Genomic DNA, 14,208 nt, shown 5'->3' on the forward strand with positions numbered 1-14,208 from the left:
ACATATTACTTATAGAGAAATGGCATGAATGACTATTTGCATGCATACAACACACACACACACACACACACACACACACACACACACACACAAATAAAGCAAAAAGCTGGTTATTTAAGTAGCTACTTTCCAAATGATCTCCTATTTTTCAGAACATTTGATCACTAACTCATTAGAAGCCACTTTTCAGCATACCTCTTCCTAGTAGCTCTTATGTCTACCTTCCAAGGATAATAGTTTACCTCACAAACAAAGCTAAAAGTGAAAAGCAAATATAAATACTGATATACAAATATATAGGTATTCATATAAACCTGTATATTATTCTAAATAAAAACAGACCAAATTAATAATTATCAGATCAACTATATATCATATATCAAACTCTAGAATGCTAGCTATTATGAAGATAGAACTGGGCCAGAAAATCAAGAGTCCTAAGGCACGTGCTTTCATTAATTAAACATATGACCTTGGCCAAGTAATTTGAGTTGTCTACTCAGAATATAGTATGTGCCCAATAAATGTTTGTTAAGTAAAAAAAAAAATCGACGAAAGAATGAACAAAAGAATGAATATTGTTTAATTAAAAAGAGAATTTTTTTTTTTTTAGTAAAGATTTTATTTATTTTTGAGAGAGAGAGAGAAAATGAGCAGAAGACAGGGAGAACCAGACTCCCGGCTGAGCAGGGAGCTGGAAGTAGGACTCAGTCCCAGGACACTAAGATTATGACCTGAGCCGAAGGCAGACACTTAACTAACTTAGCCACCCAGGCACTCCAAAACAAAAAATTCTTAAGAATTACACCTAACCTCAAATAACCCCAAAGGCCTCAACACCATGAAGATTCTTTCTACTTAACATTGTGGAAGAAATGTTCTTTAAAAAAGCTCAGTTGATTACTTAAAATAAGGCAAATCCATAATCTATAGAAACTTCAAGCATCTAAATAAGGAAAAAAAAATAATTTAAATGGAATAATTTGGTTTCTCCTTCAGATTAAATGCAATATAGCTTAAAAATGAGAAAGACCGGGGTGCCTGGTAGCTCAGTCACTAAACTGAGTTCTTTAGTTCTTTAGTCATTAAGCTAAAGTTCTTTCACACAGGTAACCTGAACTCATGATTATAAAAATATTTTCTATAGAAAAAAATTAAAAACATAAAACTAAAAAAAACCTTTTTCTATGACTTTGCTAATATGATGCCCTCAGTCTAAAATATGATCTCCACTACCATATCCACCACTGCAAATCTACCCACCTTTTTTTAACACCCACTGAAGTAGCATCTCCTCTAGAAAAGCATCACTGATTCATTCAATCAAATGTGGTTTTTTCCTGCTCTTAACTCTTTATCACTTTTATCTTCCTAACGATTAAAGATTTTGTCAAATACCATAGAGATTTGTACATAACATATTTGATACTGCTACCAAAACTGAAATCATCTGGAAGGGATAAAAGAACGAGAGCTCTTGTTCATCTCTGAATCTTCAACAGGGCTTTGCAGTCCTTGGCATGAAGTACGCATTCAGTAATTATTTCCTCAGTGGATCCAGTAGATAAAAATAAATGTGAATAACATTACTAAATTTCCCAGAAGATCTTAACTGTAATATAAGCAAGTTTCTCAATGTAAATAATTTTGGTATTTTAAAAATTTTAATTAAGAATATTAAAAGTTAACAAATAATCCAATCAAGAAATGGGCAGAGGACATGAACAGACATTTCTGCAAAGAAGACATCCAGATGGCCAACAGACACATGAAAAAGTGCTCCATATCACTCGGCATCAGGGAAATACAAATCAAAACCACAATGAGATATCACCTCACACCAGTCAGAATGGCTAAAATCAACAAGTCAGGAAATGACAGATGCTGGCGAGGATACGGAGAAAGGGGAACCCTCCTACACTGTTGGTGGGAATGCAAGCTGGTGCAACCACTCTGGAAAACAGCATGGAGGTTCCTCAAAATGTTGAAAATAGAACTGCCCTATGACCCAGCAATTGCACTACTGGGTATTTACCCTAAAGATACAAACGTAGTGATCCAAAGGGGCACGTGCACCCGAATGTTTATAGCAGCAATGTTCACAATAGCCAAACTATGGAAAGAACCTAGATGTCCATCAACAGATGAGTGGATAAAGAAGATGTGGTATATATACACAATGGAATACTATGCAGCCATCAAAAGAAATGAAATCTTGCCATTTGCGACAACATGGATGGAACTAGAGCGTATCATGCTTAGCGAAATAAGTCAAGCAGAGAAAGACAACTATCATATGATCTCCCTGATATGAGGAAGTGGTGATGCAACATGGGGGCTTAAGTGGGTAGGGGAAGAATCAATGAAACAAGATGGGATTGGGAGGGAGACAAACCATAAGTGACTCTTAATCTCACAAAACAAACTGAGGGTTGCTGGGGGGGAAGGGGGTTGGAAGAAGGGGGTGGGGTATGGACATTGGGGAGGGTATGTGCTTTGGTGAGTGCTGTGAAGTGTGTAAACCTGGTGATTCACAGACCTGTACCCCTGGGGATAAAAATATATGTTTATAAAAAATAAAAAATTAAAAAAAAAGAATATTAAAAGTTCCTTCTCAATACAGAAATAAATATGCAGGGATTAGAATGTATTGATCTATGGTACAAATCAGAGATGTTAGCCTGTAGTTCTAAAATATCTCAGATTTTAGACACAATTAGGAAGACTTGGACCAAGGAGAATTAATATCCATCCATTTATGTGTTCACTGAACAAGCATCTATGGAGAACTTATTATGTGCCAGTCATGATGCCTTTGCTACCTGACTGCATTTCACAAATCTCATTTTACTTTACTCAATCTTCTCTGCATATGCCAAAGAAGCAAATCCTGATCCTAATGGCTCTTCTTAACTCTTTTCTTACCCTGATGATTTACCCCTGCGTAGGAAGAAGTCTAAGATAGCTTCCAAGACTTCTGCCCTCTGTACACACTCTGTATAAACTTCTCCCCTTCACTCTGAGTGAGATAAATGTGAATAAGAAGATTTCACTTCATGATTAGGTTATATTATGTAGCAAAGGTAGAAGGACTTTGCAGATGTGACTAAAATCCACCTCAACTAGTTCTGAGTTAATCAAAAGGGAGATTAACCTGGGTGGACCTGACTTGATCAGGTAAAATCCTTAAAAGATTATTGCTGTTCTGAAAAGAGACACCCTTGTTGGCTTTGAAGAAGTTGCCATGTGGTTGAGAGAACCACATGCCTAAGACATCAAGGCAGCCTCTATTTCAACATTATAAAGTAATATATGAAAAACCCACAGCTAACATCACACTCAATAGAACAAGTCAGGGATGACGGTTTGTACCCCTTCTATTCAACACAGTAGTTTAAGATCTAGGCAGAATAATCAGGAAAGAAAAAGGAAATAAAAGATATCCAAATTGTAAAAGATATCCAAATTGTAAAGGAAGAACTAAAATGATCTCTGTTTGCAGAAGATATGATCTTATAAATAGAAAGCGAAAGATTTCCCATCCCCAAACCCACCAAATATAAAGCATATAAAGCAAATGAATTCAGGCAAGTTTCAGGATACAAAAATCAATGCAGAAAAATCAGTTCCCTTTCCATACAGCAGCAATGAACAACTGGAAAAGGAAGTTAAGGAAACAATCCATTTGCAACAGCATAAAAAAAATACTCAGAAATAAATTAAACCAAGGTTAAAGAGTTGCACCCTGAAACTACTAAACATTGCTGAAAACAATTAAAGAAGACATAAATAAATGGAAAGACACCCCATGTCCATGGATTGGAAGAATTAATAATATTATTAGTAATACCACCAAAACAAAATATAGATTCAATGCAACCCCTATCAAAATCCCAACAGCATTCTTTTGCAGAAAAAGAAAAAATATCAATCCTAAAATGCACTAGGAATCCTGAGGAACTCCAAATAGCCAAAACAATCTTGAAAAAGAATAATATTAGAGGATCTACACTTCCTGATTTTAAAACTTACTGCAAAGTTGAAGTATTTGAAACAATAATGGCATGAGGACAGATTTATAGACCAAGGAAAAAGAATAGGAAGTTCACACTTAAGTCCTTGCATATGTAGTTAATGGGTTCTCAAAAAGGATACCAAAAGAGAATCTTTTCAACAAATGTCGCTGGAAAAACCCGGTATCCACATGCAAAAAAAGAAGAAGAAGAAGAAGAAGAAGAAGAAGAAGAAGTGGACCCGTAGCTCACATTATATATATAAATTATCTTGTGGTGCCTGGGTGGCTCAGTTAATTGAGCATCCAGCTCTTGGTTTCAGCTCAGTTGGTGATCTCAGGATGGTGGGATCAAGCCCTATGTCTGGCTCTACACTCAGCACAGAATCTGCTTGTCCCTCTGCATCTGCTCCTCCATGTGTAATCTCACTCTCTAAAATAAATACATAAATAAATAAAATCTTTTTAAAAAATTACCTCAAAATGGTTAAAAGATCTAAACGTAACAGCTAAACTATTGAGCACTTAGAGAAAACATAGGGGGAAATCTTCATGATATTGGATTTAGCAATAATTTTTTTGGTTATGACACCAAAAGCTGAGATAACAAAAGAAAAAACAGACAATTAAACTTGATCAAAATTTCACAATTTAAAACTTTTATTCATCAAAGAACACTACCAACAGAGTGAAAAGACAATGACGATAATATTTATAAAGCATATCTCTGATAAGAGATTAATATATAGAACATATAAAGAACCCCTAAAACTCAACAACAGAAACAACAAAAACCTGATTCAAATATGAGGAAAGTACTTGAATGGACATTTCTCCAAAGAAGATACACAAATGGATAATAAACACAACAAACATCACTAATCATTAGGGAGATGCAAATCAAAACCACAAGGAAATACCACTTCATACCCATTAGATGGCTATGAACCAAAAAAAACAGAAGACGACAAATGTTGGCAAGGATGTGGAAAAATGGAAATCTTTATGCAGTGTTGTTTTCTAAATCTAAAATTGTACAGTTGCTGTGGAAAACAGCATGTTGGTTCCTCAAAAAGTTATACAGAATTACCATATGATACAGCAATACCATTTCTAAGTATATATCCCAAAGAATTGAAAGCCAAGGGCACAAACAGGTATCTGTATGCTGATGCTCACAGCAGCATTATTCACATTAGCCAAAAGGTGGAAACAACCCAAGTCACCATTGAGAAATGAATGGATAAACAAAATGTGGTACATACAGTGGAATATTATTCATCTATAAAAAATAAAACCTTGATATATATTATAACATGGACGAACCTTGAAAATATTATATTAAAGAGAAATAAGCCAGTTACAAAAGGACAAATATTGTATAATTCCATTTACATGAGGTACCTATGACAGAAAAATTCTTACAGACAGAAAGTAGAATAGAGATTACAAGGAACTGCAGGGAGGGGATCTAAGGAGCTACTATTTCATAGTTAAAGAATTCCTTTTTGGGATGATGCAAAAGTAGTAGAAACGAACAGTGTTTATGGTTGCATAAATTGCAAATATATTTAACGGCACTAAACTGTATACTCACAGAACGGTTAAAATGATATATTGTATGCTATGCATGTTTCACCACAATTTTTAAAAAAGAAATAACAATAAATATTAGAGGAATAGGTCAAAGATTTGAGAAGCCTCTGAGGTGTAGGACTGAAAAGTGAGAAGTGAGGAAGGGGACTGCTGTTTTTCATTATAATCATTTTTTTATTACTTAATTATGTATAAGAATTACTTGGGCAACAAATTAAACTTTTAAAGCTTAAATAAAGAAATTATAATAATTCAAAAATGAAAAACTGGAGAATTTTTTATATGTTTTATAGAGAATTAATATCCATGTGATCTATTAAAAGTCGATACAAATCAATAAAAAAGATATATACGGTACAAGGATAATAAATTAGAAAATAAATAAGCAAAACCCCCAGAGAACTATCAATCCCACTATTAATAAAAGAAACAAACTAAAACCAAAACAAAATACTTTTTGAAAGCTTATTTTCTGTATCTTCCCATAGTTTTTTGTTGAAAAGGTAGAAGCAGAAAAATAATCCATTTGTTAAGCCAATTGATAAATATGCTAAAAAGTATACTTAAATGTTAGGCTCTGTAGTCATCCAATAATCCTCAATTTCAGAAACTATAAAATTAATACTGTGCTAAATCTACTCCAAAAATTAAATTTAGGAGGTAACATTACTTTTATATTTAGAGTAGCTACTTTTCTCCTACCAAGTGATATATTTCACCTAAATATATTAAGAATTAGAATATATTTTTAAACTATTGAAATTGGCTAATGAAAATTTTATTATTTGAGAAAATAATAAAAGATACTAAAAGATATGGTTCATTATTCAACAGTCTGTTTTTTCACTGTACCTTTTTCAATGGCAATTATATTATTGTCAATTTTAATAACTTTATATCAGATTTGGTTTTCCTCTACATACACAAAAAATAGAAACAAACAAACAAAAGATACCAAACTACCTCCTAGCATATAAAGAATCATTCTTACAATGCCTTTGAAGCCTAGAATATGAAATCTTTCATTTATTCAACTGGGCATTTCTGGCTCACTTTCTGGGATTGTTACCGAGATTTTACTCTTCTCTAGTTCCAAGCTTTTTAGCTTTCCTTAACATAGCCGTTTGGTGTAATGAATGTTCAGACTCTGGGATAAACATTGCTTTCTATTAAGAATTTTGAAGATGTTTATGTCCACTTTATTTTCGGATGTTCTTGTAAAAAAAAAAAAAAAACATATTTGATTCAATTTCTTCTGAAAGCAATTCCTTCAATTTATCTACAGGAAGACTAATTTACTGTCTCTGTTTAACAAAGTATGTGTCTTAGTCTCCTTCAGGCTGCTATAACAAAATACCTCAAGGTGGATAGCTTTTAAACATAAGAAATTTATCATGTACAGTCCTGGAGGCTGGAAAATCCAAGATCAAGGCACCAGCGTGGTCAAATTTGGTGAGGGCCCACTTCCTGGTTAATAGCTGGCACCTGTTCTCTATGTCCTCACATGGTGGAAGGGACAAGGTTTCTCTCAGATCCTCTTTTATAAATATTAATCCTATTCATAAGAATTCTGACCTCATGGCTTAAGCACCTCCCTCAGGCCACACTCCTAATATCACCATCTTTAAGGGTCACTTGATAAAGTCTTTTACTCTCAGGAATTATATGTGGTTTTAATGCTTTGAATATTAGGACTAAAATACACTATAGAACTAAATTTTACACAAGAAAATATTATTAAAAATCAGAATGACTTTAAAAGCTAGAAAAATATCTAGCCAAATACATGAAGTAAAATACATGAGTAACAAAGGAAGTCTGACTTTAGATTCAGATTAATGAAACATTCAAAAGTATCATTTATGGGGTGCCTGGATGGCACAGTGGGTTAAAGCCTTCAGCTCGGGTCGTGGTCCTAGGGTCCTGAGATCAAGCCCTGCATCGGGTTCTCTGCTCACTGGGGAGTCTGCTTCCCTTCCTCTCTCTCTGCCTGCTTCTCTGCCTACCTGTGATCTCTGTCAAATAAATAAATAAAATCTTAAAAAAAAAAAGTATAATTTATGAAAGTGAAGAATGCTTTCCTTAAGCTATGAAAAAATCAAGCTGTCCCTAAAATAAAAATAATGTACACATAAACTGTCCTTATACAACTAACCTTGCTTGAAGACTTTTAATCTTAGAATTTCAAGTAAAACAGTGATTGAGCAAGCAATATCTTAATAAATAAGTAAAATTATATATGATGCTTAGAAAACTAATTCTTCTGTTGCTTCTGAACTCTGAAAGCTTATCATGGTAATTCCGTGTGATTTTTTAAAGGCAAAAGAAAAAATAAATGTTGCCTTACCTTGTAAGATGGCAAGAAACACAAAATTCCTTGGTGCACAGTATGACACACAGATAACAAAAGTTCTCCCACTTCATCCTGGAACTCAAATGTTTCTGTGTGCTGGAAGGTAGCACAGAGATTCCGACCCTTGGGGCCCGAACCAATGGTGCCCACCCAAACCTAGAATATAAATATGTCATATTAGGGTCATGCCTAAACTACGTAAATTAGCATTTAGTTGAGAGCTTTAATTTTATGTAAGTCAAAAGAAAATCAAGCAACAAGTTTAGAGGAAATTTATTTTTAAATTGTTGCTGTTTTTCAATTACCATTAATTTTATATATATATATATATATATATATATAATTTATAGAAATTTTACTTTAAGCAGACCACTTACCACTTACAATAAAAGCAAAAACTTTCACTTATCCACTTCCTCAATAGCTTTACAAAACTAAGCATGTAAGAAAATTTTGTGGGATGTGAACAAATGAAATGAGTAAATCAGAAATGATTCTAAACTCTTATAAGATGTACAATCTGCTGTAGGTAAACCTCTAAGACTCAACTATGACAAGAGCTACGTACATTCAATATTAATATACTTAACAAATTTATAAACTCATTGATGCTCAAAGATCTATAGTCTTAAAATATCAGACCCACCAAATTTTAGTTATTTGCAATTGTTCTACGTTCATATTGACCTAGCTTTTGTATACTTAATTTGACTAAGAAAAAGAAAAAACTTAATAGTAATCTAAAGACAATAAAGGCTTCAGATTGTTGAAAAATGTAATAGTCCTATATTTTCAAATGATGTATAAGACTGAGGTATATTTTGCAGGATGACATCTGATGGACACCAGTTTAGCCAACTTTTAACTAAATGATTAACTAGTAATAAGACAAACTGATATTGTTTCTTGACATGAGGCAAGGGGAAGTAACAATATCACCTATATACTAATGTTACCAAACTGCTTAACTTGAATCTTTTTTTTTTTTTTTAAGATTTTATTTTATTTATTTGACCACAGAGAGAAAGCACAGCAGGGGGAGCAGCAGGCAGAGGGAAAGGGAGAAGCAGGCTCCAGAGCAGAGAGCCTAACTGTGACCTGAGCAGAGGGCAGATGCTTAATGATTGAACCACTCAGGAGCCCCTAACCTGAATCTTATCAAGGAGAAACGATCATAACATCCAGATTATAAAAGGGGCGCCTGGGTGGCTCAGTAAGTTAAGCTTCTGCCTTTGGCTCAGGTCATGATCCCAGAGTCCTGGGATAGAGCCCCACATCGGGCCTCCCTGCTCAGGGGGGATCCTGCTTCTCCCTCTCCCTCTGCCTGCCACTCTGCCTACTTATGCTTTCTATCTCTGCTGTCAAAAAATAAAATCTTCAAATCCAGATTATAAGACATTCCTCAAGATAACTGCTAACTTGAATTCTATAAAAATGTCATGAAAGATAAACAAAGACAAAAAAAAGTCCAAAAACAGTTTTAAAGACTAGAGATATTAAAGTCAAGTGTAAAATGTAATACTCAATTGGATCCTGGATCAAGAATAAAAATAAAGTATAAATACATTTTGGAAATAACTCAAGAAATATAAATATGGACACTATTGCACCAATATTACATTTCTTGGGTATGATCATGGTATTGTGGCTATGTAGGATTATATACTTGTTCTTTAATTAACGATTTATTTATTTATTTATTTGTGAGGCAGGGAGAGGGGGAGAGAGAGAGAGAGAGAGGCAGAGAGGCAGAGAGAGTGGAAGGGAAAGAATCCCCAAGGCAAGCCCCACATAGGGCGCATTGGGTATGAGGCCTGCCTGGGATTCTCTCTCTTCCTCTCCCTCTGCTCCTCCCTGCCCTCTCTAAAAAAAAAAATAAAAATAAAATAAAATAAAGATATATTTTAAAATAGAAGAACTCGAGGCGCCTGCGTGGCTCAGTGGGTTAAAGCTTCTGCCTTCAGCTCAGGTCATGATCTCAGGGTCCTAGGATTGAGCCCCATGTCGGGCTCTCTGCTCAGCAGGGAGCCTGCTTCCCTTCCTCTCTCTCTGCCTGCCTCTCTGCCTACTTATGATCTCTGTCAAGTGAATAAATAAAATCTTTAAAAATAAAATAAAATAAAATAGAAAAAATCAAAAAATCCAAGAGTTTATTCTTTAAAAAGATTAAGAAAAGTGATAAACTCAAACTGACACTGATTTTTTAAAAAAAGTAAAACCAGAAAATACAAATTGACAATATCAGGTAGGGAATAAGGAGAACATGACGGCAGAACTCACAGATATTAAAAAGATAACAACACACTTCACAATAAAATACAAATTTTTAAAGTTGGGGGAAATATTATAATAGAATTCAACTGAATAATTAGCATTTTTCCTATTATGACCCCTTGACATAATAGGTTAAATGTGCTTTTTGTACTAGATTGGGAACATAAAGCCTATAACAATAGTCTTATGAGAAAATATATGTTCATTTTATTAATGACTTCCCATATTTATTTGGACCTCTAAAAAAGGCAACTTAAAACTACAGAACATAGAGAGCACTTGTTATGAGCACTGGGTATTCTATGTAAGAGCTGAATCACTAAATTGTACACCTGAAACTAATATTACACTGCATATTAACTGGAATTTAAAAAAAAATCTTTTAAAACTGTGGAACGTGGGGCACCTGGGTGGCTCAGTGGGTTAAAGCCTCTGCCTTTGGCTCAGGTCATGATCTCAGGGTCCTGGAATCAAGCCCCCACATCGGGCTCTCTGTTCAGCAGGGAGTCTGCTTCCCTTCCTCTCTCTCTGCCTGCCTCTCTGCCTACTTGTGATCTCTGTCTGCCAAATATATTAATAAAATCTTTAAAAAAAAATGTGGAACTTAAAAGTGTGTATACACACACACACACACACACACATGCCTTCAAAAGGAAAACAACAACAACAACAACAATGTGCAATGAGATATATCTTGCACCACTCCGAATGGCAAATAAAAAGATGAGAAATAAATGTTGTTGAGGATGTGGAAAAAAAAATGTGGAACATTTATTTTTTCTTCACTATTGTTTGTAGCAATGTCTCTAAACAGGAGCAGTCTGTCACTACAGAAAGCACAATTCTTGGTTATATAGGAGCTTAACATTCAAGGTTCCAACCTACTAAATATTATTAGTTCCTCACAAGTAATTGTGAAAACTAAAAATGTCCCTACACATACACCTTGGTTGAAAACAACAGCTTTATGGGACATCTGGGTGGCTCAGTCAGTTGAGCATCTGACTTCAGCTCAAGTCATGACCTCAGGGTCCTGGAATCAAGCCCAGCATCAGGCTCTGTGCTCTCCCCCTTCCCCCACTCATGCTCTTTCCCTCTCCAATAAATAAGTAAAATTTTTAAAAAGAAAAAAAAAAACAGCTTTATAAAGAACTAGAAATGTGTTAGGTGCGCAGATGCTAAGTATGTAGCATCATAAAATTACTTCATAAGAAGAAGCAGAAGGTAAACTGACAAATAACAATTCATATGTTCCTAGGAAATTAAATCACATTTACGTGGTATTGTTATAAAACATTAAAATCTTAAGTTATAGGACTCATGAGAGTACTTTTAATTCATTTCAGATATTCAAACATATGCTGAGTACTTGCCATATATATATATATATATATATATATGCCAAACACTATTGTTCGGTATTAATCTAGGTGCACTGGAGGACTGGGGACATAAAAAGAATAAGGATATACCACTGTCTGTTGGAAAAGAGAAACACATGAACAAATAATTATGCAATAGGAACTATGGCAAACACATTAAATTTTTTTGTTTTAATTCTCATTTTTAAAAACCTAAAGCATACTTAAATGAAGAAACTGCAATATAATCTTTCCATCAAAACTGTCTATTTTGGGGGTGCCTGGGTGGCTCAGTGGGTTAAGCCGCTGCCTTCGGCTCAGGTCATGATCTCAGGGTCCTGAGATCGAGTCCCACATCGGGCTCTCTGCTCAGCGGGGAGCCTGCTTCCTCCTCTCTCTCTCTCTGCCTGCCTCTCTGCTTACTTGTGATCTCTCTCTATCAAATAAATAAATAAAATCTTTAAAAAAAAAAACTGTCTATTTTTACTCACTGAACTGAAGGAAAGCTATTTATCAATATTTCCTTCTGTTGGCATTATCAAATAGCTGACAGATTTTTCTTTTATTCTATCAGGTTATGTTAGTATTTCAGGTACCTTCTAATTTTCTTTATATAAAATTATATTGCAGCAAAAAGACCGAGAGGCTTCAAAAGACATACTAACCTGTGAGTTATTAATGACATGATTAGCCTCTAGCTGGATAGTAAATGTAACACCAAGTTCCGAAGAAAAGGATTTCATTGGTGATAATGTCCCAGATGTCAAAACAATTGTCCAAACTTTGCCATTAATATCTGAAAAGGCCTAAAAAGAAACAATATTAGATACATAAAATCATCTTTACAAGTGTAAAACATTGAGCAAAATGAGAGAATTTTCATTTACAACATGATAGGCTTACCACAGCTGGATTTAAGCACCAAAAGTTTAGCACATGAATTGCAGTTTTCTGTCTTGAACGTTTCTTATTTTTTGCCAGAGCAAAGAATCCATTTTTATCTGAAGTATCAATCTGATTTATCCAAGAATAAGTCTGTTGAATAGCAACTTTATAATCATCTGCAAATCTGGATGAAAATAAAATGGTAATTAGATGGCAAAACTTTATGAAACACATAATGTCCCAGCTACATAAATATAAAAACTGACTGAATTAAAACCAAATTGAGAGTCCTGGTATTTTCCCACTCAAAGATAACACCTTCCCCACCAACAACTCCACCGCTAATTAAATTCAGTAATTCTGATAGAAAATGAGCCATTAAAACTTACAGTCAACTTCCTCTTAGAGCTTAGATATTATCTAAACATCCATCCCTTAGCATTTACCACCCCCATGTTCAAACAATACATAAATCAAGGGAAAACCAGAATTAAAATCCAGGTCTCCGAAATCCTAGTCTAGAGCTCTTTGCACTCTGTGTTACATTATCAGTCACGAAATAGATAAGTTATCCTTAAAGAAACTAAACAGTGGATTATACTTTATTACTTTTTCATTACCTGAGAAAATTGAAAGAATTTTTACTCAAAGTTTTAAAAGTTTAGGAAACTAGTTATAAATTTTAAGTTCCTTTATAATATGGGTTTCAGTCTTCATTAACCTTTAATGAAGGTATTGATCTCTGTGATCCCATCCAACTTAAAATTTCTTTCAATAAAAGGCTATGCACACTTCAGCTTAAACAGATTAAAATACAGTATTCTCTACCATGCCTTCACAATAATAGTGACTGTTAAGAGACATCAGATCTCAAAGTTCAAGTCAGGGACCTTAAAATCCTTGGAGAGAATTTTATAAAAGTACTGGGAGCTAAAAACTATAAAACATTTAGAAGAAAACATGGGGGGTGGAGTGCGTGGGTGGCTCAGTCAATTAAGCATCTGCCTTCTTCTCAGTTCATGATCCCAGTGTCCTGGGATTGAGCCCCTTATCAGCGGGGAGCCCTCTGCTGCTCCCCTGCTTGAGCTCTCTCACTCTCTCTTTCAAATAAATAAATAAAATCTTAAAAAAAAAAAGAAGAATAATAAGAAGAAGAGAACATAGGGGAGAATCTTAATGATACCAGATTTGGCCATATATACCAAAAGCACAAACAACAAAAGAAAAAATAAACTGAACTTCATCAAAATTAAAAAACTTTTGTGCATCTAAGGACACTATCAGAGAGTGAGAAGACAACCCACAGAATGGAATATATGTGTAAAACATATCTGATATGGATTAATATGTAGAATATACAGGTAACTTTTACTACTCATCAACAACAAAAAACAACCCAATTCAAAAATGGGCATAGTACATGAATAGACATTATTCTAGTGAAGACAGGTAAATGGACAATAAGAACATGAAAAGATGCTCAGCAACATTAGCCATTAGTGGAGGGTAGAGTAAATCAAAACTAAAAGCTACTACTTTATACCTATTAGGATGGCTATTATTCCAAAAGCCAGAAACAAGTTTATTTGACAAGTATGTCAAGCAACTAGAAATGCTGTGCATAGTATGGGAATCTAAAATGTCCAGTTGCTATAGAAAATAGTATGCTGATTCCTCAAAAAGTTAAACAGAATTATCATATGATCCTGAAATTCCTCTGCTAGGTA

At 34.3% G+C, this 14,208-nt stretch overlaps 1 protein-coding gene across 1 annotated transcript in view; it reads right to left on the reverse strand.

Moving 5' to 3' along the window:
* Positions 1–14,208, reverse strand: part of BRIP1 (BRCA1 interacting protein C-terminal helicase 1) — a 186,372-nt gene that overhangs the window by 84,770 nt on the left and 87,394 nt on the right. The window contains exons 12-14 of the mRNA XM_032321453.1: positions 12,500–12,665; positions 12,262–12,402; positions 7,956–8,117 (exon numbers count right to left, since the gene is read on the reverse strand). Coding sequence (XP_032177344.1) covers positions 7,956–8,117; positions 12,262–12,402; positions 12,500–12,665 — 469 coding nt within the window. The remainder of the gene's footprint in view (positions 1–7,955; positions 8,118–12,261; positions 12,403–12,499; positions 12,666–14,208) is intronic.

The sequence above is a fragment of the Mustela erminea genome, chromosome 18 (genome assembly GCF_009829155.1).
Source record: "Mustela erminea isolate mMusErm1 chromosome 18, mMusErm1.Pri, whole genome shotgun sequence".
Classification (NCBI taxonomy): Eukaryota; Metazoa; Chordata; class Mammalia; order Carnivora; family Mustelidae; genus Mustela; species Mustela erminea.